Raw genomic sequence first — 27941 nt, 5'->3', positions numbered from 1 at the left:
GTAAATGAGGATGATGATAACAGTGGCTGACTTTATAGGGTTGTTGTAAGGATTTAATAAGTGAATACCTATCAAGTGTTTAGAATGATGTCATAAATGTTCATAATTGTTAGCTATTTATACTTTCTAAATTGTATTAAACCTTCTGTTAAGGCTGCTGTCAAAGAGTAGAATTGGTTAAGAAAAGACCATTTTTTTTCTTTCATATTTCTTTATTTCTATAATTGAAAGCCAAGTGTTGCCTAAGTCAGCTGTAAGAATCAGTTGTTCTCTCTGGCCTGTAAGATTTTCAGTCAAAGAAAAGACCTTTTCAAAATAAATAGATTAAAACTGTTACATGGTAATCACTGAGTGTAAAATTCCAGAGAGGAGTAATTTTATTTTCTACTTTAAAAATTTTAACAGTGAGTATGCTTTAATTTCATGAATAGCAACTCCCTCATATTGAAAAAGTAAACCACTTTTGTACTAAAGATGTTTCTGTTTGTCTTGTATATGATAGGAACATGTTTTGTTTTAAAACAATGTGATTGTAAGAGGCAACATGAGCAAAGTAATGATTGTTTTCTTAGGGAAAGACAAAGCAGTTTCAAAATGAGTCTCACTCAATAACACAACTTATTCCAAGTCCCAGTGTTAAAGGTACTATAGTTCAAGCTAGATATTTTATTTCTGAAATTCTAGCCAAAAAGTGAAACTCCTCACTATCAGGAAGTGATAAAATACTTTAGTACAGTTGTAGATTTTCCATTTCCTGATTTTAAAAGAACATTTTAAAAAAGTACTGCCTGTACACTTTTATATATGTATATTTTTTGGTTTGTCTGTGTTGATCTAGATCAGTTTCTTTATTTTATAGTAGTGTCTTTGGCCTTGGAAGAGTTAAATGACTTTCTCAAGTTCAACACAAAGCTGATGAAAATTAATTAAATCAATTAAAGAAAGATGTTTTAATTAAGGGGTTAAATGATACATTGTGGTAATGCACATAAAAGCATTTTATGACTCTTAAAGCACTTTGTAAACCGTAGAGCATTCTGTAAATGTGATTATTTCTGAAGTAGGAAATTACTCTGAAGCAGTGCTGGCCTCCAGGTATACTGCCAGGCTGGTTATCCTGAGGTAACAGAATGGATAGGTACAGTGATCAAATTCGGATGCTTGAATCACACAATGCATTGAATTAATTGCAAACATACGGTAAGAAGCATAGGTAAAAGATGGGTATGTTAAGACGCTTAGGATAAGATGCAGGTGGGATGCAAGAACCACACTATCTGAACCCTATGTTACCTGTTATTAGTTTGTGCAGTCTCTATGCTCCATCAGCTTTCCCTGGTAACTATGTGGTTACCGGGACCTGAGTTGAGAGTGAACAGAGGAACTTGACAGATGGAAGGTGTCTGGATCCAATGTTTGCTTGCTCTGTTGAAGAGACTCGAGGTATTTACATTTGAACACAGCTGTAATTTGCTGTTAACCTGCAGAGCTATTTATCTGCGTGTTTCTGGCAGATGACACAAGAGGCTGCAGTGGGGATCACCAGTAGGTGTTTGATTTAGGGACAACATAGGTATCAATCTGGATGTGTGACCTAATTCATGCTTTGTGAATATTTAAGGTTTGCATGATTCTTCCATCTTTTGCTCTCTATATGTAACACTCTTGCTTTGTTCCATCCTTTTAATCTGTATTCAAACCAAGGTGTTCTATTTTTTCTGAATTTGGCTTACAGTTTACGGACAACTATCTTAACTTCTGATGTATCATATAAATTTCTCTTGTGTTTCAGAAGTTACTTGTTTACTATCTTTTCTTAATTTCATCTATCTAACTTGTTTTTCTTGTTTTCCATAAAGCAGATTGACTATAGCATCTTAAATAATACAGCAACCTCATTTCACAATTATCATTACTGTTGTCTTCTATAAGCACAACAGATTCTTGTTTTGTTTTGCTCTATTTTGGTAAAGGACTGATAAATATTGTAGCATAGGAATCTATATAAGGAAGGAAAAGTTGTTGGAATTTGAATACCTTTAACTCTCTATATGTATGTATTTCACTGGATTTGGTCCTTTCATTATTCAGCTCTAGATAAAAATGTTCAGATTACTTTAAAAATGGCAGTGCCTTAAAAATATGATTTGATGTTCTTCCTTTCTCTGGGGAAAAGGCATCTTTCATAGGTAGAGCCAGAAATCCTGTAAATCTCTATTAAATTAGACCCTTGTAATATGGAAAAAATTAAGTGGAACTCTTGCTGGAAAACAATCTATCTAGAAATTCTTTGGGAATTTGTCTGAGGGGAAAAACTGAGAAAAACAATATGTGGTTTAATATTACAGAGTTATTGCTGTTGTTTAATAATAATTATATGAAATCAGAATCCAATTTAAGCAGTTGTATATCTAGTAAATTGCATATATTCTTTTCTACTTTAGTGGATGTGCACTTACAAAATTGATTTTATGGTGATAAGCTGTGACAGTAAATGAGAATTACAGACATGACAACTTAAATAATTTAATAAAGTTTTTAATTTTAATGTTATGTGTACATTGGTTGTAACTTGTTTTTAATTTTATATTTAGTATAATTTTGAAAATGCATCTCAGACATTTGATGACCTTCCAGCAAGATTTGGTTATAGACTTCCAACTGAAGGTTTAAAGGTAAGAAAAATAGAAATATATGGTAAAGGCATGGGTATTTAGTAAGGTAATTTTTATTGCTCTGTATTGTTTAAAAAATGAAACTATTTCTTACTATTACTTATTATAAAACATATACATAGTCATATGTAAAGAGTTCAGACTGTTCAAAAAAGTATGAAGAAAAAAGTGAAAAATCACCAAATGATTGTATTATTCTGAACTAGCTGTCATGTTTGGTATATAATATTTCAAACCTGTTTTCTAGAATATGTGCCGTATGTGTTTGTAGATATACATGTGCGTATATATGCATGTATAATATATATATGCATATATACTTATGTAAATATTCACATATACAATGAATTTGTATTTAATACTGATAGAAACATGCTACTTCATTACCTGCCTTTTACTTAATTATAAAATTTTCATGAATTTCATGAAAAGAATATCTTTTCATGCTAATAGGTAAGGATCTGCATTTTTATTTACAGTGGCTGCATGGTTTTGCAATATCATGAAATACTGTGGATTTTTGAACATTAGATTGTTTAATTTTTTTACAGTAGATATTTAGGTTGTCCAGTTTTTGCTATTATAAACAGTGCTTCAGCGAATGTCTTCATTCTTGTGTATTTTTCTATTTATTTGTGTAAGATACATTTCCAAAAGTAGAGTTGCTTTGTTTATAGAACACATGTTTAAAATGTTATATATTCCAGGCTACCCTTTGAAAGTTTGTGACAATTTAGAATTTCATCTAGTGTCTGAGACTGTCCTTTTTTCCACATTCTCTTCAGTACTAGATATTACCAAATTTTGTTAATTGATAAACAAATTCAGTGAGATTCAACATCCTACTGTTTTTTGCCCATTTTGTGTGTGTGTGTGTGAATGTGCATGTATTGCCTGCTAATGCTCTTTGCCCATTTTTAAATTAAGATATTCATATTAATTTGTAAGAATGCTTTATATATTGAAAATATCAGTCTGTTGTTTGCCATATATGCTTCAGATTGTTTTTTCCAATTTGTCCTTCATCTTTAAGGTTTCAGAAGTTTTGTTTATGTAGTTAAATATTGTTATCTTTCCCTTTGGAGTTATGCTTAGAAAGTCCTTCCCTATTCCAAGATAATGCAAGGTTTTTATGTTATGTAAGTTAGAATACATGAAATTGTGTATGTATGTATGTACCACAGAATGTTTTCAGTTTGTCCTTTCTTAAAATTCCTTATTTAAGTACCATAAAACTATTATTCTTAATTAGGATGGCAGGCATCTCTGGGAGGGATGTATCAGTTTTTAATTTTTTTAAGATTCTAAATTATTAAAAAATTCCCTACATTGTATAACTATTTGTTATTATAAAAATATTTAAACAAAAAAGAAATATACAGAGGAAAAAGGAAGAGCCTTCCTGTACCCCTTCCTCTCATGTACATATCAATCCCACTTCCCTCTTCAGAGTTCAGCATTAGGGTATTATGTGCTCTTACAGGCCCTCAGACCCTTTTCTGAATATGTAGTGCTATTTAGTTCATAAATTTATGAACTCATAAAGTTCATAAATGGTTACCATTTGTATATATGAACATTTTCTAATTTTTTACAGTGGAATCCATTCTAGCTAACTTACCCAGAAAGGGATTTATGAAGGGATAAAGATATTCAGAGTATCATAGTCTGGAGAAGCAGCTTCCAAACTATTTCAGGAATAAAACCCAGAAGCCCCTTGGAGAGCTGGCTTGATGCAAGATTGGTGCAGCCACTGACCCCTAGAGAAAAGCACATCACCTTGTCTCTGATCCAGAAGCCTCCGTGGACTCACCTCAGTCTGCCTCTATTGCCACCCAAGCTAATCAGAGATACCCTTTGCCAGACTGTTTCTTCAGCTCTAACACCTGGGTTTTCTGGTTGACAGACTCTAGGCCATGTAGTTATTAGCCATATACTTTAGTGAGATGCCTAGCTATGAGGGAGTCTGGGTAATGTAGTTTTTATTGTTATTTTTGTTGTTTTAGTCTACTTTGGAAAGGTGTGATTCATAGTATGAGAGAGTGGTTGCAGAAAATTTGAGCATTGTGAATGAACGATAACCACTATAGTATTCCGTAATTTGACTTCCCCAGCTCCCCACACTTAGCATTATGTCTTAGAGATCTTTCCACAGCTATAGCTATAGATCCAGCATGTTTCTATTAGGTACTGCATGGTGTTTTGTAATATGAATGACCATAATTTATTATTTTTTTAACATTTTTTATTGATTTATAATCATTTTACAATGTTGTGTCAAATTCCAGTGTAGAGCACAATTTTTCAGTTATACATAAAAATAGATATATTCATTGTCACATTTTTTTCTCTGTGAGTTACCACAAGATCTTGTATATATTTCCCTGTGCTGTACGGTATAATCTTGTTTATCTATTCTACAATTTTGAAATCCCAGTCTATCTCTTCCCACCCCCTGCCCCCTTGGCAACCACAAGTTTGTATTTTATGTCTATGAGTCTATTTCTGTTTTGTATTTATGCTTAGTTTTTTTTTTTTTTTTTAAAGATTCCACATATGAGCGATCTCATATGGTATTTTTCTTTCTCTTTCTGGCTTACTTCACTTAGAAGAATGACCATAATTTATTAGTCATTTTCTATTAACAGATATTTTGATTTCCTATCCAAAGTCCACTTATTTCTCTAGGATAGATGTTTGGAAGTATAACTGATGAATCTATGGGCATGTATATCTAAAATTAAAATTAAATTACCTTTCCAAAAGTCTGTACTAATTTATTCCCATTAGTGGTGTATGGGAATACCCATTCCTCCACCCTTGCCAACACTGGATACCATTTCTTTTCTAACTTTTGCCTATCTGATGGGCAAAAATATTAATCTTGTTTTAATTTGCATTTCTCAGATTACTAGCAATTTTGAGCTGGCAATCTTTCTTCCATTCAGCATAAGGAGTAAGACCATCCCTTTTCACTAAAGAACTTTTCTGCTTAGTAAGCTGATTTTAAAGAGTTCCACTAACTCCTGATACAACCATAGTCTTATTGGTGCTCCTGTATTACTATGTTATTGTTAAGTGAATTCAGTTTACATTTAAAAGGTATTTTGACAAATTTGTTTTGTCACTGCCTGAGAAAAAATAATGTTAAATATCTGCCTACTTTTGCACAGTGACAACATAGGGCAAGCCCCAGAGATGAAATATAGTGAGATAGTAAAGGGCGTATTCTAACAAATTATTGAATCTTTATGGATGGCTTTTATATTTGCATGACTGGCTTGCCATTGCCCAGAATCAGAATTCACAAGTGCTAGCCTACTCATTTTTTTAAAAATACCTTTATTGTGGTATGGTTTCTGTACAGTAAACTACACATATTTCAGATATACACTTTGATGCATTTTGATACATGTATACACTGTGAAACCACTACCACAATCAAGATAGCTAACATTTCCATCACTCCCCAAGAGATGCAGTTTTGAAATCCCCAACATATCCCTTCCTTCCCCCTTTAACTTCTGGTAACCGTAAGTTTGTTCTCTATGTCTGTCAGTCTGCTTCTGTTTTGTAGATAAGTTCATTTGTGTCTTTTTTTTTTTTTTTTTTTGATTCCACATATAAGTGATATCATAGGACATTTTTCGTTCTCTTTCTGGCTTTCTTCACTTAGAATGACAATCTCCAGTTCCATCCAAGTTGCTGCAAGTGGCATTATCTTATTCTTTTTTATGGCTGAGTAGTAGTCGAGAGTGTGTGTGTGTGTGTGTGTGTGTGTGTGTGTGTGTGTGTATAAAACACATCTTCTTTATCCAGTCATCTGTCAATGGACATTTGGGTAGTTTCCATATCTTGACTATTGTAAATAGTGCTGCTGTGAACATTGGGGTGCATGTGTCTTTTTGAATTACAGTTTTCTCTAGATATATACCCAGGAGTTGGATTGCTAGATCATATGGTAAGTCTATTTTTAGTTTTTTAAGGAACCTCCATAGTGACCTCCATAGTGGCTGCACCACTTTACATTCCCACAGTGTAGGAGGGTTCCTTTTTCTCCATATCTTTTCTAGCATTTATTGTTTGAAGACTTTTTAATGATGGCCAGTCTGACTGGTGTGAGGTAATACCTCATTGTGGTTTTGATTTGCATTTCTCCAGCAATTAGTGATGTTGAGCATCTTTTCATGTGCTTGTTGGCCATCTGTATGTCTTCTTTGGAGAGTTGCCTATTTAGGTATTCTGCCCAATTTTTGATTGGGTTGCTTGTTTTTTTTGATATTAAGGTGTATGAGCTATTTGTATATTTTGGAAATTAGTCCCTTGTTGGTCATACCATTTGCAAATATTTTCTCCCATTCTGTAGATTGTCTTTTCGTTTTGTTGATGGTATCCTTAGCTGTGCAAAAGCTTTTTGTCATTGTTTACAAAGAAGACTTGAAGTGAGGATGGCTCACTATAGTGTAATGTCAAGGAAACTAATTAAATGAATGTGTTAAAATATAACCTAGTTAATTAAAAAGTATAATATGGTTATTAAGACATAGCTGAGAAATATTTTAGTTGTAAACTTTGCCTGGATTTTTAGTTGGGATATCTTTTGTAGACATATGCTCTTAATTTTGTAGATTTTATAGTATCACTGGATTCTACTGTTTCTAAGAGATCGGTTATATATAGTATAACCCATATCATTTGGAATTCTGTGTTTACATTCCATTTACATATGCTCCAGTATTAAGCTAATAGTATTTAAAGGCTTTTCCTATTATCCTCCATCAATTTAAAAAATATTTGAGTATGGGAAAATCAGAAAGCCAAAGAAAATTTTAGCTTTTTGAGCTGTAATGGAAAAATGTGAATCTTGCATGGATTAAAATATAGCATGTTAATGTGTGAAAGTTTTTTTTAAAAGGGCTTGATATTTTTAACTAAGGGAAGCTCTTTGTTTTTAGTTATAGATTTTAATTGGCTGTTTTGTCAGATATCTTCTCCAGAAATCTCCCCCCCCACCTTTTGGTGGAGACCCTGTGGCTGTGCCTCAGAACAAAAGGAAAGATGTATGACATCAATATGTTCCCTGAAATCTGAATACCTTACAAGAGATCTGCCAATGAAATATGGTATTGTGTGGTCGTTATCCAGAGTTAGACACTCACAAAGAGTTTGTTACTGAGAATCCCTGGTAGACATTTTTCAGAAAGTCTTTAACTTCTAGGTTTTGTATTGTAGCCCCCATTCCCTTCCCTCTCTCACTGAAGGAAACTTAATTGAAAGTGTTGCTTTTTTGCTACATCCTTACCAAGACTTGTTCTTGTCAGAATTAAATGTTGGCCAACCTAATAGATATAAAGTGGTATTTTGTTGCTTTTACTGGATATTTCCTGGATTATTAGTGAGATCAAGCATCTTTTTATGGGGTTATTGGTCAAGCAGGTTTATTCTGGTTTGAATTGTCTTTTAAAATCTATTTTTGTATTGGTTTGTTAGTTTTTAAAATACTGTTTTGTAGGAATCTAGACACTAATCCTTCAGTTATATTGCCCTATAAATATTTTCTTATTTTGGCTTTTTAACTTTAAATTGCCTTTTAAAATTATGCTTAATTTTAAATTTTAATATAGATATCTTTTTTGATGTTTGGCATTTTCTGTGTCTTAAGTAATCCAAAATTTATAAATTTTTCCCATGCCCCCACCCCAATTCCATGATCAGAAAGTCTTTAATCTACCCAGAATTATTTTATTTTACAGTGTAAAATAGGCCTCTGTTTTTACCTTTTTGAAATGAATAACCAACTACTAAAGCATCATTATTGCATAGGCAAGATTTTACATGGGGGTTTGTAATGCTAGCAAGATCTCTTGCTAGACTCTGTTTATTATCAATATCATTGGAATAATTCAGTTATATATTGAAGGCCAGTCTTAGAAGGATCAATCTTTTCTAGATTTCTTGTTTCTATACTTTTAAGAGCTGCCTTAACATGTAGAGGGGAAAATAGTGATTACTAAAAATTCAAACCGGACGTATCGGATTTACCTCTGATAAAGGAGCCTAGCATCGGATTTCCTGAGTGTTCCTATCAGTGGCAGATCTTGTCTTCAGCAAAATACCCTTTGGGCTAGATTTACCATTATCACTGTATACAGTGTTTTGTAATCTGGTACTCTGCCTGTGTTGATGAGGAGCTGATGATGATACTTTACGTTGATGAGGAGAACATAGAAGATGAAGGTCATAGTGTGCAGATTTGATATATATATATATATATATATTTTAAATTAGAGTATAGTTGATTTACAATGTTGTGTTTGTTTCAGGTATACAGCAAAGTGATTCAGTTATACGTGTATATATATTCTTTTCCAGATTCTCTTCCATTATAGGTTATTACAAGATATTGAATATAGTTCCCTGTGCTATACAATAGGTCTTTGTTGTTTATCTCTCTTATATATAGTAGTGTGTATCTGTTAAACCCAAACTCCTAATTTATCCCCCTCCACCTTTCTCCTATGTCTGTGATTCTGTTTCTGTTTTGTAAATAAGTTTACTGGTATCGTTTTTTAAGATCCCACATATAACTGATATCATGTGATATTTATTTGTTTTTCTCTGACTTACTTGACTTAGGATAATAATCTCTAGATCCAGCTATGTTGCTGCAAATGGCATTATTTCATTCTTTTCTATGGCTGAATAATATTCCATTATATATGTACATATATATATGTACATATATATATATATATGTATATATGTATATATATCACATCTTCTTTATCCATTCATTCCATTCATTTGTCGATGGACGTTTAGGTTACTTCCATGTCTTAGCTATTATAAATAGTGCTGCCATGAACATTGGAGTGCATGTATCTTTTCAAATTAAGAGTTTTCTCCAGGTATATGCCCAAGAGTAGGATTGCAGGATCATTTGGTAACTCTGTTTTTAGTTTTTTGAGGAACCTCTTACTATTCTTCATAGTGGTTGCACCAGTTTACATTCCCACCAACAGTACAGGGGAAGGTTCCCTTTTCTCCACACCCTCTCCAGCATTTATTGTTTGTAGATTTTTTGATAATGACCAATCTGACTGGTGATACCTTGTTATAGTTTTGATTTGCATTTTTAAAATAATTAGCTACATTGAACATCTTTCCATGTGCTTGCTGGTCTCTGTATTTCTTTGGAGAAATGTCTGTTTAGATCTTCTGCCTATTTTTTGATTGGGTTGTTTGTTTTTGTTTATTGTTTTAATTATTACTTTATATAATTTGTATTTATTAATGAACCTAAGAGAAGAAAAGAAGTATGTATTTCTAAAGTTGTTATATTAACCTTCCTATTTATCACTATGGTTCTCTTCATTTATTCCTATGGATTTGATATCCATCACCACCACAATCCGTCTCTAGAACTTTTTCATCTTTGCAGACTGAAACTCTGTACCCTTAAACAATAAGCCCTCATTTACCCTTCTTCCTACTTCTTAGCAGCCACCATTCTACTTTCTGTCTCTATGAATTTGGTTACTTTAAGGATCTCATATAAGTGGAATCATACAGTCCTTTTGTGTCGGGCTTATTTCAATTTGCATAATGTCTTCGAGTTCATCCATGTTGTGACATGTATTAGAATTTCTTTCCTTTTTAAGGCAAAATGATAAACCATTGTATGTGTATACAGTTGGCACTCCATATCTATGGGTTCTGCACCCACAGATTCAACCAACCATTGATCAAAAATATTTGAAAAAAGTTCCAGGAAGTTCCCCAAATCCAAACTTTAATTTACTACTTGTCAGCAACTGTTTACATTGTATTTAAACTATTTACATAGCATTTACATCGTATTAGGTATTGGTATAGGTATTAGGTATTGTAAGTAAATGAGAGATGATTTAAAGTATAGAAGGGGAAGGATATAGTTCAGTGGTAGAGTGTGTGCATAGCATGCACGAAGTCCTGGGTTCAATCCACAGTACCTCCATTAAAAAATAATAAACAAACAAACACACCTAATTACCTTCCCTGAAAAAAAAAGAAAAGAAAGGAAAGAAAGAAAATGGTATTATTCCCTGTAGTGACACAAAAATAAAGTATATGGCAGGATGTGTGTAGGTTATATGTAAATACTATGCCCTTTAATATAAGGGACTTGAGCATCAATGGATTTTGGTATCTACAGGGGATCCTGGAATCAAATACTGAGGGATGACTACCACATTTTGTTTATCCATTTAACTGCTGTTGAATACTTCTGGTGCTTCTATGTTTTGGCTATTGTGAATAATGCCACTATGATCATGGGTGTACAAATAATCTGTTCAAGCTCTTACTTTCATTTCTTTTGAGTATTTGTCCATAAGTGTAATTGCTAGACTATATGGTAATTCTATATTTAACTTCTTGAGGGATCATCATACTGTTTTTGGCAGAGTGGCTCCTGCATTTTATGTTCCCACCGGCACAAGGGTTCTAATTTCTCCACATTCTTGCTCACACTTATTTTCTGTTTTTTTGATTATAGTCATCCTAATGGGTGTGAAGTGGCATCTCATTATGGTTTTTATTTGCGTTTCCCTAATGATAAATGATGTTGAACACCTTTTCATGTGCTTATTGACCATTGCTTATCTTCTTTAGAGAAATGATTATTCATGTCCTATGTGCATTTTTAAATCAGGTTGCCTGTTTTTGTTTTTGTTGCTGTTCAGTTGTAGTTGTCTTGGTGTAGGTCCGTTAGGGTTTATCTTGTTTGCAATCCTCTGTGTTTCCTATACTTGGATATCGGTTTTCTTTTTTAGGTTTGGGGCATTTTCAGCCATAATTTCTTCGAATACATTTTCGATCCCCTTCTCTCTCTCCTCCTTCTGCAACCCTTATTATGAGTTGGTTGGCATGCTTTATATTATCCTATAGATCTCATATGTTACTTTCATTTTTTTTAAAATTTGTCTTTCTGTCTGCTGTTCTGATTGGGTGATTTCCATCATTCTGTCTTCCAAATTACATATTCATTCTTCTGTGTCATTTAGTCAGCCCTTCATTTGCTTCTAGGTTGGTTTTTATCTCAGAAATTGAATTGTTCGATTTTGATTAATTTGATTAATTCATCTTTATGGATTCTAGTTTCTTGTTACAGTGATCTGCATTTCTATCAGTAATCTGTCTTAATTCCTTTAGCATTTTTATTACCTGCTTTTTGAACTTGGGATCTAGTAGACTGGGGAAATCTGTTTCATTATTTATTCTTTCAGGGAATTTCTCTTGTTCTTCTAATTGGGAGTAGTTCCTCAGTGCTTTTTCATTTTACTTAATTTTCTCTGTCTCTGAATTTAGGAGAAATAGTTACCTTTAAAGGGATGTTTTTATGTGGAAGTGTCTCTGTGTAGACTGTGTGTGTCCAGTATTTTTGGTATGAGGGCTGGTTTTGTATGGATGGCAGCCATGTCTTTCCTCAGAGCGTGCTGACTGTTACTGTCTTATTAAGGGGTGTTATTGGCATTGTGTCTATAGCTTGTGCTGGATGTGAGGTGGGGCTTCCTCTTTACTCTGTGGCTGTTACCATCCTGTTGGGAGTGGGTCTTCTCCCCAGCTGTTGGAGTAGAAGCCCTGAGGGTTGGGTTTGATCAGGCTCCATTGCCCTTGAGTGCGTGTACAGGCAGTGGGTATTTTGTAACATTCTAGAAAGTTGTTGATATCAACGAATTAAGCTGTCTCACATTAGGAAAATGTTAGCTGATAAAGTCTGATTGATCAGTGTAACTCTTTTTGGTCCATGTTTGAATATAAAAATTATGATAGAAAGATTCCACTGACATCTTCATTATTTGAGGTGTTTGTATCAAATTTTGGAATCAGCCTTAAGTGCCTGTTAGACCAACACTTTGATTTGTTCATTTTTGTAGATATCTTTTTGTCTTGTTACCCGTTTTGTTCTTCACCTAGTTTTTTTGTCTTGTGGATCTTGTGAAGGCAGTATAGCATAGTGGTTAAGAACACAGGGTGTGGAGGCAGACTTCCTGGGATGGCATGTGTGCTGTGAATAACCTCAGGCAAGTTACCTAACCTTTTTGAGACTTAGTTTTCTCATCTTTAAAATAAGAATAACAATGGTGGTTACTTTGTAGGCTTATTGCAAAGATTAACTGAATTAGAACTTTTAAAGGGCACGGTGCCTGACGCACAGCCCTCAATGCCATGGCTCAGCAAATGTTAACTGCTTGCTGTTACTGCAGTTGTTAATTATTAATTAATAACTTCAGGTATTCACTAACTAAATAACTTGCCGCTTCTCTCCCTCTCTTCCTGCTTCTACTTTTGTACTCTTACAAAGGGAAAGCTGCACTGCTGCCTTGCCTTCAGCATTTTTGTTGACATTGTCGCTGCTTATAGTCTTCTTAATTTTACCGTGTATAATTTGCCATTCAGTGCAAACTGAAGAGAAGGAAAGTCTAAGGCTTTTTTCAGCCTAAAAGAATCTTTCAAACAAAACCACTTTATCAAATTATCTATCTCTTTACGACTTTATTAACCAGTGTAATTTGTCATCAAAAGTAATTTTGCCATAACATTTACTCTGAAACATCACAATTTCAAATGCTTCTGAAGCATTAAGGCAAAATTATATTCAGTATTTTTTTTATGTTTAGGTTATTTGAATATTCTAGTCAGAAAGTGGCAACACAAAGCACTTTAGAAAACTGCTTGGTGGCATTTACTGAAGCTTGATACTCCATGATCCAGCTTAATATATTATGGTTCTCCTTCTTTGTACATGCTTAATATCACGTACATGTGTTCCTGAAAAGACTAGTGTTGGAATGTTCATAGCAGCACTATTTCTAATAGTCCCTACTAGAAATTACTCAAGTGGTCATGAACAATAGAATAAATTTTGGTGTGTTCACACGTTGTAATACTATAGGGAAATGAAAATGAAGGCTCTACCAAGTATATCTCAACAGTATGGTTGCTGAATAGTAGAGATGGATCTCAAATACAATATGGAGAGAAAGAAGTCTAAAAGAGAACTTACTGTGTCTGTTTTTGTTGTGTCAATTATAAAATTAGGCAAAATCTAATCTAAGCTGTTAGAAGTCTTTATAGTAACATTGGGGGTGGGGTTGTGGAGTAGTGACTGGCAGAGAGGATGCAGGGAACTTCTGGAGTGCTGTCTGTTTCCTTATACAGGTGTGTTTAGTTTGGGAAAACTCATCAAGCTGAGAAGTTATATTTTGTGCACTTTGCTTTATGTATAATCATAAAAGCTGTTTAAAGAGTCAACATATTTATGTACAACAAACCTACTGCATTATTTATTTGGTGATATTGAGGTGCCAGTCTGCATGCACTAATTTTGTCCATCATCCTTGTTTAGTCATAAGAAAACTAAAACAACAAAGAAAAGAAAGGTGGACATCTGCTTTCTGAGTTTCCTAGACAGTGGTAATTTTCTTGGGTTTCCAACATATTGGCATAAAATAAGTGCCCCTGTCAGAAAAGAAGGTTGAGGAGGATCCTTTATTGCAGAACAAGGATCCTTTTCATAAAAAGGGATTGGCCCTGAAGGATGACACGAGGCATGTGGCTATGGCTTAAGGCAGCACTTTCTTGGCCACTCATATTTAAGGGCACAGAGTTCTGCCACATTAATTGGGAAAGCCCACTACTCTGCCTCACAGACTTTGTGGATGAAACAAAGTAAATTTGCACTGCTTTAAGTGACTTACATCTGAGGAAAGGATGGGAATTAGTAAGCTATTTTGGCAAGTTATTCTTTTTAGAATAGTCCAAAGGAAATGTAATATTTAATAATTTAAGGCCTGTTTTATTTTTTAATGTCTTCAGTCAATTTCCATTAATGCAAATAGATTTTTTTTTACTTTTAACTTATGTGTATTTAATCTTTATAAGTTTTCTTACGTTTAAAATTTGCACATGCTTGTCATAACAGATTTATCAATACAGAAATGATTAAAAAGCCAAAACCTTTTTTTGGTTCCACTTGTAGACCCTTTTTGGTGTCTGTACATACCATAAATTTATTGATCCTAAGATGTATTTATTACTTCATAATAAAATTGGGATATGTCTCTTGGTTGCTGTCCTCCAGGTGGCAGTCATGATGGATATGGGAAATTTGGCCCAGCATAGCTGTTGATTTTGTCTTCACTTCAGTTGAACTTTTATGCCTTGTGGTAATACATGGGTTGAGTTTAGTTGCTGTTATAAGTCTCTTAAAAAGAACTGCACTATGTGATTTGACATTGGAGCAAAAAAGTTAATAAACGTGTGTGCAAAAGGAACAGAAAAGGCAGCAGGTGTAAATTTAATATGAGTGAAGCAACTCTTCCTTGTTTGAAGGATAACCACAGTTCTGTTTCTGTGCTTTATGGAATCAGTAAGAGGAGCTATTCTATGAGTAAATGAAGGTATGCTGCATTTTATTCTTGAACCATGTGCAAAAACATTCCCTATCACAAGCCAAGCAATGCAACTTAAAGCAGGAAAAATTGAGAAATCCTGTGGACTAGATGGTTGGTGTGGTCAATTCTCATGCCATACAGAGCTGTTGTTAAGGCACTGTGTCATAGTTTTAATTGCTCGTTTCTTCTTATAAATGAATTTAATAAATTTGATCATCTTTTTATGTATTTTTTCAGTGTTTTAATGTATTCAGATAGTCATTTGGTTTTTCTGTTTTAATCTATTAGTGTAACATTTTATATTAATACATTTTCTGTTGTCAAATCATCCTGTATTTCTGGGAAAGCATCTTACTATTTTCTTTTTAAATTAGTAGTTATCTTGTGGACATCTTTCCACAAGCTCTATTATTTTCTACTGTATGGCTCTATTATTCAACTTAGACCCTTTTTTGTGTCTGTACACACAAGAGTGATTCTTTTATTTTTCTGTTGTATGAATATACTTTAATTTTTTAAATGGTTGCCTTATTGATGCACATAATTTCCAGTTTTTGCTATTAAAAACAATGTAGCAGGGAATATCTTTCTTTATATACCTTTATATACTTGGGATAGTGTTTCCATAGGATAAATCCCTAGAAATGCTATGCATTTTCATTGCGTGATGAAATAAATTTAAAAATTAATTTTTAAAAAATATTTGCTTGGTTTAGGAATGTCAATCATTGTTGGAAAATATACCAACATGCTAACAGTGGTTATCTCTGGGGTGATGGGCTTATGTGTGTGTGGCTTTTTTTTTTAACTTTAAGAGTTGAAAACAGAACTTACTTAAAAAAAAAAAAATGAAATGCTTAGGAACCTAAGTACTACTTTAGAAATTGTGGGGTTGTAAGCAGTTGGAAGTTAGGATCTGTTGTAGTTGCCGGATAATTCATGTAGCATAATGCAAAAAACACATGGAACAAATTCAAAAGGTATTTGTAGAAGTAAGTTTAATTCATTTCTTCGAGTTTAACAGAGAAAAAACTGCTGATTCTTTTTCAGGGTTTTTTGATTAACTCAAAACCAGAGAATGCCTGTGAACCCATAGTGCCTCCACCAGTAAAAGACAATTCATCTGGCACTTTCATCGTGTTAATTAGAAGACTTGATTGTAATTTTGATATAAAGGTAATGTTTGCTTTTTTCACTTTTTTGTTACTGTTTGTTTAGTTAGCTGGCTTAAATTCTCCCGTTTCAGAAAGGCTTTAAGAAAGTTTACACCATTCATGCAGATTAAAAAATATAAAGGAGTGAGGACAAAAGTTAAACACAAGAAAGACAGGTTTGTGAGTTTACTTAATTCTTTTTTATTTGCTATAAAATTTACGCTAAACCTTTAGCAGCCAGTAGAAAGAAGATGACCCCATCAGTTTTATGATTCACAGTGTTAGTAAGATTGAAAATAAACATTGACTAAGATATCAGTAACTTCTGTTGGTTCTAAGAATTTTCAGGTTGTTGTTGGGCATCTTGAATTGTCGTTTATTAGTGGTCTCACTTGCTCTAATCCAGGGATGGAAATGTTAACCTTTAGTTTTATGCCTTCACCCTTCCAGTATAATTGCTACATCTGTATCTGTATCTGTGTGGATGTTGGGATTTCTCTTGTAATAAGCTGACTCTGTCACCTGTATAAAGTTTATCTTGATGGAGTGGGTTAAGCTGGCATTTCAAATAATAAAACTAAGTTTGCCATAGGACTTCCCTCACTATCATCAGTGCTGCTCTAGAGCTTTGGTTTTTTGATACTCTTAATACGGTCTTTACAAATTTGTCTCTGGATTGGCCTTGTCAGAAGAGCCAGATTGAAGCCTGTAAAAATAAGCCTTGATGTTACTTTTATTGGACTTTCTGAGATCCCAGTGTCTTGCATGTATCTTAGAGAACAGACTATAAGATACTATTTCATGTACTTTCCATAGCTTGATCTTAGATGATTTGTCTGTTTAGTAGGAAAGGCTGCCCTGACTCCTGCTGTGCCTGGATTTTTGTCTCTGCTCCATTCATTTCATGAAAGAAATGACAGCTCCATAATAAACTTATTAAAGGAATAAAATAATAACTGTAAAAGGGTTTGAAAATGTACAGCGCTTTGTAAATAACAGTTATGGTTACTATTGTGTATTAGTTCTAAATCTAAACTCTCAATTGCCTTTAATGGGAAATAAATCAGAGCTTGAAGTCAAATGTTGCAGATTTCCTGCTCTTCAGAGTTACTGTCTTTTATAGTAGTTTGAATTTAAACCATTTTAAGATTTGATCCAGAACTAAACTATAGTAATTATAGATTTTTCCAACAAAAATGAAATATATTTGTAATATTTCATTAATTTCATGCCACTAAGAAATTAAAAGTAAACCAATTCTGCTGGTTTCAAGGTTAATTGCACTTTCAAGCTATATAGTTTTTGTCTCAGTCTAGTCTTTGATAACCAAAAGCTAGAATACCTCTTTTTTTTTTTTTTTTTCCAAATCATTTTCTTTTTTAGGTAGAGATGAGACGTGGTTCACTGCAAAATTTAGGGAAATACTGCCATTGAATATTTATTATTGAGGGTGAAAACCCAACTCAGGAATGAATAGGAGGGCTTGTTAGTCCTGTCCCTTTAGTGGATCCTCATTATGGGTCTGAGTACTTCTAATGGGGTTTCATGATTTAGCTATTACACCAGCTCATCACTTTCCTCTTCCTGACTTGAATTTTATGCTGTAGCCATACTACCTACTGAAGCCTCAACTTGCTGTATCTTTGTGCCTTTGCACTTACCGCCTTCTCTCTTCAAGTTCTTTTCCGAGATGATCTTATCACCTATATTTCTGACTGTTTCATCATTTAAGAGCTAACTGAGGATGTTACCTCTTCTGGAAGCCTTACTTTTCTTTCTACCCTCTCTCTGACAGAATGAATCATTCCAGCTCAATGTGCCACCCTTCCACTTTATAGCTACCTCCTTTATATCTCTTTATGACATTATTAAGAGTTTTATTTCATGTGTTTCATGTATATGCATGCTATGTTTAGGGTTCACATTTTAATTATTAAATATCTAATTTGTGTCATAGTGCATAGTAGGAGAGCAATAAAGGTTTGTTAAATCAAGCTATGTTATATAGTAAGCCTTCTACTTCTGTGTATAATGTATTCTGTAAAAACATGTACATGTAAAAATATGTTTAAAATGTTTAAATTGAAAATTCTCATCAGAAAGAATATTAGAAAATTTCTTACTGTAACTCACCATGTAGACATAGTCTTAATGGATAAGGCTCTAGTCTATACATGTTCTTTAACTTGGTTATTTTTATATCACAAATATACAATGGTATATCATAGCCATTTAATGCTAAAGATTCCTTACTCATGTTGCTTGTAATGATTTCTGCCTTAGTCTCAGTTGTGTTAAATTTACAAGACATTAGTTTACAAGGGAGACACGTTGGCTTCAATCAAGTTATGGAAACAGGCTGCATACATTTGAATCCCATATTTATCATTTATTAGCAATGTGGTCTTAGGCAAGTTGTTTTTTCTCTGTGTGCCTCAATTTCTTTATCTGTAAAATGGGAATTACAAATGTTCCCTACATCATAGGATTGTTACAAGGATCAAATGAAATAAATGTTAAATGCTTATCAAACAGTGCCTTGCCCACAATAAGTAGGCAGTAGGTGTCAGCCATTGATGTTTTATGCTTTTCACCATTGGTGTGAAATAGAATAAAGCTGAAGATGGCAAAGATGTGGACTATATTAGGCTGAGAAGTCCCACAATTTATCATTCGCAAGCTGGAGAACCAGGAAAGCCGGTGGTATAATTCATTTCAAATCTGAAGGCCTGAGAACAAGGGGAGCCAATGGTGTAAATCCTGGAGCCCAGAGGCCTAAGAACCAAGTGCTCTGATGTCTGAAGGGCAGGAGGAGGTGAATGTCAAGAAGAGAGAGAGGGAATTCGCCCTCTCTTCGGCTTTTGTTCTGTTTGGAACCTCAAGGAATTTGATGGTGCCCACCCACGTTGGTGAGGGTGGATCTTCTCTACTCAGTCTATGGAATCCAATGCCAGTAGCTTCCAAAAACCCCCCACACTCCCAAATTGCATTTTACCAGTTATCTGGGCATCTCTTAGCCCAGTCAAATTGACACATAAATTTAGTTCTGACCTTTCATAAACTAAATCATTGGCTGGTTAGTCACACTGAGATATAGTAACTCATGTCAATTGATGTGTAAAATTTCTAATTTGGCTTCTAAAGGGCAGTTTAGTCATGCCAGTGTGTAATGTATAAAAAATAAGTTTCATAAATACACAAGGATAAGAATTATGGATCACCTATCAAGGTTGGATGAATGGATAGGGATAAATTCATCATAGTTACTGGAAAAACAACTGGAATATCATCCCAGAGGAAATTTCCTTTCTAAGGGTGGTCACTGGTGGACAGGCTATTAGGTTTTTTAGCTATAATCCTTAGATCAGAAACCTATGTCTGTATTTTCTGGGCTTCCAAATTGATGATTATGTATGGTTTTATATTAGGTATGTTGTAGAACCTAATCATTTATAATATATGTATGGTACTTCTTTTCTGAATTGCAAATAAATATCTTTTGTAGATAATCAGTAGTGGTTCATTCATGTATATGTGTAATTTTGTATGAATGCAGTGAGTTAAGAGAATAGTTAGAAAAATAGCTAATTTCCTTATTCCTGATGTAGCATCCTGGGATTGAGTACTGAGAAAAGCTTAATTAATACAGTATGCTACAGTTGAGAGTAGTTGCAAGGTTATTTTTTTGTCATGCCTCCTATCCAAAGTGACACCCAAATCTCAGAAAAAAGAGAGTTGGCTCTGTCTTACAGAGCGTTCCTTGGAGAAGGGAACCTTTTCCATTGTAGACATCATAAGAGAGAAGAAAATAAGTAAGTAAATAAATAAAATAGTATCAAGATATTACAAATGATTAAAGGTGGTGGGTATTTCAGGGTTTGCTTTTTATAATTCTTTAGATTTTTTAAAACATGAATATTATGCTACAATAAAAGAATCTAAGATTTCTCTTATCCTTCCTCAAAAGTAAATGATGAAGTGAAAGTTGTGTGTTACAATAAAGGAAACAGCAGATTTTCTGTATACAAACTATTCCAAGTGGTTTGTGACCCAGAGATAGCCAATAAGACAGCAGAAATGCAATTAACAATTTTTGGAGGGAAGGAAACTGAGTTGTGTGTAACATTTTAAAATAAAGAGAGCACTGTCTTAATTTTTTAATCTTTTATCAAGAAAAGCACACTTGAGCCTTTCAATCTGCCCTGGAGAGATGCAGCAAAAGCCATACCCAGAGTCAGTGTTTGGGTATGTGTACTATCCAGAAGGCCAGTAAGAAGAACTATTGATTACATGCCAGCTGCTTAATTAGAAAACAATCACTTTGACTCACACTGACAAAAACTGTATCCTCTGAAAAATACAGCTCTGTATAGGAAAAGCCAAACAACGTTATTTTGTTTATCTTTGTACAATGCTGTTCTTTACTGTGACAAAATATAATTGTTTGGAAATGTTAATTTTTTCTGAGTATTTGAAATTAAGAAAACATTGCTGGCTCTTTGGTGAAAAAATTAATGCTATATTAAATCTTTCAGTTAGAAAAAATGACTTTGTAGCATTCTAAGGCAGAGAGTTCTTAAAAGACTTGAATTGACATCCCAGTGGGGAATAACATTTTAAAAAATTTTGTAAAATTACCTGGTTAGTTCAAGAACATTAAAATAGTCACTTAAAATAGAACTTTCAGAACCACACCAACTTCTGTGTTTATAGCCAAATAAAGATTAGTTTTCAGAAATCTGTCCTCTGTCATTGCAGTCCACTATATTTCTACCATATGGTTTTAATGCTAAATCAACAATTTCTTCAAATAGTCAATTTTCTTTATTTTAACTGAACTCTAGGGAAGCTTAGTAAACCGAAATGGTACAAGGCATGTACTTCTGCTAAATTTTGTTGCCACTTTATGCTGTAGTGATTGTTTTAAAAATTGTAGCTGCAAGAGGCTGAAAGGACTTAGATTTTATTCCCTCCACAGTTTTTTGTGGGGTGTGAGGGGCATGATGGAGTTACATTTGGATTGTAGATGATAAGAAATATTTTGGTTCTTACTTTATGTTGGTGTATGACTTTTACAAAAGTTAGCTGGGATACAAAGCCCTGCTTTACCTGACTTCTGTCTGTCTCAAGTCTCGTCTGTACTTTGTCCTCTCGCCGTAACCTTCAGGAACTTACAAGGCCCCGTATATGTGAAGTGGTCTCTCCCCCTCTATCTTGGTTTCTACCATGTCCTTTATCTGGAATATCTTCCCTCTGCTTGTCTGCCCAGCAAATCTGACTTTGTTTTTGGTCTAAGATTAAGTATCATTTATCTGAAACCTTTCCTGATTTTCTTCAAGGCAGAATAGATCACTTCTTTTTATGTATTTCTTATTTAATCCCATGCCAGTCTCTGTGAGGGAAAAGATAATGTTTTAGATTCCATAGCTTAAGTGCTTAATGCATTGTATGACACTGGTAAATTACTAATAAATATTTGCTGAATGAACTAATTCAGAAAATCCAAAGGGCTTACCATTAAATTTAACTAGATTAGGGAATAAACAACATTATTGGAACCTTCTATTGGCTTCATGTTCATTTCACTCAACGCTCTTGGAAGTATTTCTAAATCTAGGTAGTCATTTATCCCACATTTTTCTCTAGGTCCAAATATTTATGAGAATTTAAAAAATTAACATAAACATTTTTGGATTATTTAGATGACCTTATAATCATCATAAATAAATAATAAAAATTCTGGAGTGAAATTTCATCATCTTACAAAATAGTCCTCCATTTTTCCTTTCTAGGTTAGCTTTCATCATCCTCTCTCAAGATCTCCAGGCTGATACATTTTGTAGTAGTCTCAAAATTGCACTTTTATTTCAGTAGTATTAAGCTAGGGAATATGAACGTAAGTAGAAATTAAACTCTGTAATATCTCAAAGTCATCTAATATCATTATTTAAAATTTCCTACTCTTTTCTGTATTGCTACAAAGTAATTTGTAACATTTGTTATTAATCTATTTCAGAATCTCATATGCAAGATTCCAGTAAAGGAATGTGTTAAATGATACTCGGTGGAGAGAAATATTTCTACCCATATATGATTCAAACAGCGTTCTGCTACTAGTTTGTTAATTTATTAATTTATTCTTTTCTTCCACCCTTTGATAAAAATATCTGTATTTTAATAATTAGGTTTCTTTACATACAAATTTATTCAATATTAAAACAACAAAGCAAAGTTCTCTTCTTTTACGAGGAAAGTAATATTCAATGAAAGAACAAAGCTGAAAAATAGTAAATTACATGTACTTTACCTTAACCTAATGAAGCAATGTAATGCCAGTAACTTTATTTATATATCTCTTCCATACATATACTTTAAAAAAATTGAATTATAGTTGGTTTACAATGTTATATTAATTTCAGGTGTGCAACATAGTGATTCAATATTTTTATAGATTATTCGCCATTTAACATTATTACAAACAATGACTATTTCCCTGTGCTGTATAATATATCCTTGTTGTTTATCTATTTTATACATAGTAGTTTGTATCTCTTAATCCCATATCCCTATCTTGCCCCTCCCCTCTTTCCTCTCCCCGCTGGTAACCACTAGTTTGTTTTCTATACATGTGAGTCTGTTTTATGTTTTGCTACACACATTTGTTTTATTTTTTAGATTCCACATATAAGTGACAATATGGAGTATCTGTCTTTCTCTGACTTATTTCACTAAGCATAATTCTCTCTAGGTCCATCCATATTGTTGCAGATGGTAAAATTTCATTCTTTTCTGTGGCTGAGTAATATTTCATTGTATACCACATCTTCTTTAGCCATTCATCTATTGATGGACATTTAGGTTGCTTCCATACCTTGGCTATTGTAAATAATGCTGCTGTGAACACTGTGGTGCATGTATCTTTCTAAATTAGTGTTTTTGTTTTCCTCACCTTTATACCCAGGAGTGGAATTGCTAGATCCTATGGTAGTTCTGTTTTTAGGTTTTGAAGATCCTCCATGCTGTTTTACATAGTGGCTGTACCAATTTACATCCCCACCAACAGTGTCCAAGGGTTTCCTTTTTCTGTATCCTTACCAACATTTATTATTTGTAGACTGTTTGATGATAGCCATTCTGACAGGAGTAGTGATATCTCATTGTAGTTTTGATTTACATTTCTCTTACGATTAGTGATATTGAGCATCTTTTCATGTATGTGTTAACCATCTGTATCTCTTCTCTGCAAAAAATGTCTATTCAGGTCTTCTACCCATTTTTAATTGGGTTGTTTGTATTTTGATATTGAGTGGAATAAGCTGTTTATGTATTTTGGATATTAGCCCCTTATCAGTCATGTCATTTGCAAATATTTTCTTCGATTCATTGGGTGTCTCTTCGTTTTGTCAGTGATTTCCTTTGCTGTGCAGAAGCTTTTAAGTTTAATTCAGTTCCATTTGTTTATTTTTGCTTTTATTTCTTTTGCCTTAGGAGACCGATTCAAAAAAATATTTGTGCAATTTATGTCAAAGAGTGTTCTGCCTATGTTCTCTTATAGGAGTTTTATGGTTTCAGGTCTTACATTTAGGTGTCTAATCCATTTTGAGTTTATTTTTGTTTGTGGTGTGAGGGAATGTTCTAATCTCATTGTTTTACACGTAGCTGTCCAGTTTTCCCAGCACCACTTATTGAAGAGACTGTCTTATCTCTACTGTTTATTCTTGACTCCTTTGTTACAGATTCCACACAATTCTTTTATTTCAAAATTAGGGTATTCAGATTACTCAGATACACATTAAATGAAGAATGTCTAGTTAAGGAAGAAAGATGGAATCTAAAGAAAGAGGGAAAGATGGCTTATGTCATTGAACTGTTAATGAGAGTTAAAATGTCATTACGGTCTAGTACTGTCATTAGGGTCTAGTACTGTTTTCCGTGGAGTAGCTCTCCCCAGTGTGGCGGGTAGTGACCCTAAAATATCGTACAGGAAAGAATGATGTGGGAAAGGGATTTAATCTTGGCAGGATTACTTGCTGCAGTTTTGGATCTTATTTCAACAATTGTTTATTTCCTACTGTCCTGTAGTATTCCCAGAAATTTTTATTCTATAGATAGAATTAATAGTTTTTACATTCACATCTGAAACTTCTACTGTTGTTCCATTCTCATTTGCTTTGCTTTGGTCACTTGAGAAAGAGATTTTAGTTTTTAATTTCTTCCTTCTTCTTCAGTTAATAGAAGATCATAACTAAGTTTTGAGAACTATCTCTATTCTCTAAGTCCCCCATTAATTTCTTTACTTCATTTCTTTTCTTTGTAGAGAAAATAGCTTTTTTATCCTGTGTTAGAAATTCAGGTTGGGGAAAAATGGGTAGTTTGTGCCCAGGCTGATGACTGAATTACTGTTGCTTTGTCTTGGCAATTCTGAAAGAAAAGAAAATCAGTTTTCTAGAGAATTTTTTTTCAGTTGGCATTTGGAAAGATTTAGAAGCAGAGTTATGCCACATTTTCTGCAGAGGATCCACAGAGGTCCCATACAGTTTGGTAAGTAAAATGAAGCTCCAGTTCTTAGGTTGCTGGAAGTGCCAAAACCCAGTAGAGAGCCCGGAGTGGGTAGTGGAAGAGGTCAGGCTCCAAAACCACCCAGGGTCTGTGTTATGCTGTTTTCTTTTTTTCTGACCTTTTTCCTTTCTGTATTTTAAAACACATCATACACAGAAAAAGTATTTGTATGTACAATTTAAATAGTAAAATAAGTATCTGAGTACTCATTACTCAGCTTAAGAGAGACCTGTTACTTACTAATGTTAATTAGTTAATGTTATTAATTAACTTAACTAGACTTCATTAAAGACTTTGTTAGGTAAATTCTTTGTCTTTTATATTTAATTCATCTCCAGATCATATTAAACTAGTATTAATATCTTATTTTCAGGAAGGAGCTTCCTCTTTGGAATATTTTTGCAGTAATTTCGAATGTTTTAATAAAATGATGTTAAGTATACCACAAAGTGTTTGCTTATTAAAGCTGCTCATTTTCTGTCTTGTGTTTGAAAAAGCTTGTGATGGGAAAGATTCTTGCTGAGGTCAGAGCAAATTCCAGCCAGCAGTAGTATTCGTTTCCTGTTTCTTTATTGTGGATTACTTTTTGCTCCATACTATTTTTTTTTTTCCTTCTCATTTGATTCCAGCCTAAAAAGCCCCATGGGTATATCTTTTCTCACTTCAGCTTCCTGGTAGTAGGACTTAACGTTTTATGCAGTTCTGTGTGCTGAGCTTATAGTTTAGTGCCTGCAACACCAAAATGAAGAGGCAGTAAAGAGAGGAATGTAGTCAGAGATCTGTCACTGGGTGGCGCTGAGCATCAAAATTCTCACTGTAATAGCTCTATCAGTTATTTTGCAAGTGCAGTATGAGTCCCTGGCATTATTTGGAAATTCCTAGTAGGTTGATAGCAAGTTTATATTGTCCTTTTGTTGCACACAAATTTCTTCCAAAAAGCTTTATTAACAGTGGTGTGTGGGTTAAAATGGAACTTCTGCTGAGTTAGGATGAGAAATAATTAAGATTTGATGGGACTATGAATCCTATTAGTATCCAAAAAATATGAACTTAGGTCAGAGCCTTCATTTTAATATGCACTTTAATATACATAGGTAACTAGAGAGTATTTTATGGATACGTTTGTTAACTTTAAATTGCAATTCTCAAAATTAAATACTTACATAGTTTTTAACTAATGTGGTTTAACTGATATAGTTCATTATATAAAAGTAAAAGGTTTTTTTTTAAAGAAAAGCATCCTTAAACTAATAGCAAGCATCAGAAATAGCTGTGCTTAAAGATTTATTTTTAATCTTTAGTACTAATCATGTACTGAACACCAGATGTAATATTAAAACTTCATTTGAAACAACTGCATTCACATACAAGTTAATGACTTTGATTTTGTGATGGCATGTTACAGAATAATACTGTTGCAATGAGTGGAAATGCACAAATCTCTTTTCTGATTGCAGACAACCTACAGAACATTAAAAACTCACCATATGAATGAGTTTCAAACTTTTTTGACTTCAACCCACGCTAAGAAATTTATTTTTACTCATGCCCCAATACATATACAACACACAGCCTATAATAAGGTCTTATGAAATAGTATTTACCTGTATTAGCTAAAATACTCTGATATATGAAATTTCCTTTTATTAAAAAAAAAGTTCACCCCGGTCCACTAAATTATCTTTACCTACAATTTGCACTACCCTCAGTATTTAAAAATTGCTTTCCCATATACAAAGATTGACTTTAAAATGCTGCCACTGGGACATAACATAAAATCTTTAATTAAGGGTTAAAGTTCCAAGGGTTCTGGCTTTTTCTGCTCTACTTGAATATCGCTCTTCATCCAAACACAGATTTTACCAGCCTTACCAAAATCTAATGAAACAAATTCAACTTTATCTCTAAGTCTAAATACTAAACAAACATATACATTTGTAATATGCCATTTATCAAAAGGGCAGCGGTCTCAGAACATAACCTAAAACAAGAGAAGGAAACATGCCATTGTACCACCATAATAAATGTCACAAAACTTCAGCTTTAGAACCATATACTCTTCCTGACAGTTTTTCTTGGAACTTTTATGTACTTAACTTTTTTTTTTAAGAATAGAATTCTTATCAAGTGTACTTCTTTATTTCACTACTACAGAAAAGAATATAAGGGTGGAGCGAGGCTGTAATGACCACTAAAGGTAGTAAGCACAGAGAGAAGGGAAGTGACATTTGACACTTAACATTAAGGAGAAAACCCATCTAGGGTCCAGTGAAGCACGTTCATGATGATCCCCATGTCACTAGAAAAGGTCACATTATGTTTGGTGTCTTCCTTGAAACAGCTGGGGAAATGCAAAATATTTTAGAAAAATTTTTATCCACAATGACTGAAGTAAAATTTTTGGCATGTTTTTAAGGGGGAACTAAGCAACAAATAAAAGGCAATTTCATTTTTGTAGCATATATCATGCTGGATAGGGCTGGATAGATAATTATCTTACTTGTGATTTAGTTTAATTAAACAAGTATTTTTGTGAGAGAGATTCTTCTAGGCTTGAGATACATACCAATAAACAACATAGTTCTTTCCTTAACAAACAACGTCTGGCATTCAGAATGCTCTAAATGTTATTTTATCTGATCTCTGTTTTTCAAGGTAATATCAGGCTTAGTTTTCTAATAATGTTTTTACCAAGAACCATAAAAACATTATCTTTTGTTAATTTTTCAGGTAATACTTTAAAATACAAAATATCACAAATTTAGATTTCTAGTGTTGTGATTTCCATTTATCTTTAAAGCAGCAGGATTTTGGTTTTATCTTTTTTGAGAACATGGTTAGATTAGTTCACATTTATGTCCTTTATTAATGAACTATAGCAGTTGAAAATTACTCTATTTACAGTTAATTATTGTGATATTGCCTTGATTTAAATGTATCAGGTTGTCAAAGTACTCAGATGGGTATTAGAAAAATAATGCCCTTAAGACAAAAGCTTGTAGTTTATATCATAATTGCCTAAACTGTTTTGGAATAGCCTGGTCTTTTGTGCCTCATTACTCTCTCTCTCTCACACAGCAGTGTTCTCCTACATGTTCACAAAGTACAGTTACCAC

General features: G+C 33.5%; 1 protein-coding gene across 2 annotated transcripts in view; it reads left to right on the top strand.

Moving 5' to 3' along the window:
- Positions 1-27941, top strand: part of RNF13 (ring finger protein 13) — a 115377-nt gene that overhangs the window by 29203 nt on the left and 58233 nt on the right. For both annotated transcript variants that reach the window (XM_032486491.1, XM_006187246.3), the window contains exons 3-4: positions 2595-2675; positions 16163-16288. Coding sequence is in view for 1 of the 2 variants with exons in the window: in XM_006187246.3 (XP_006187308.1) it covers positions 2595-2675; positions 16163-16288 (207 nt within the window). In the remaining variant the exon portion in view is untranslated. The remainder of the gene's footprint in view (positions 1-2594; positions 2676-16162; positions 16289-27941) is intronic.

The sequence above is a fragment of the Camelus ferus genome, chromosome 1, assembly GCF_009834535.1.
Source record: "Camelus ferus isolate YT-003-E chromosome 1, BCGSAC_Cfer_1.0, whole genome shotgun sequence".
NCBI lineage: Eukaryota > Metazoa > Chordata > Mammalia > Artiodactyla > Camelidae > Camelus > Camelus ferus.
This window is presented reverse-complemented; position numbering and strand designations above follow the sequence as displayed.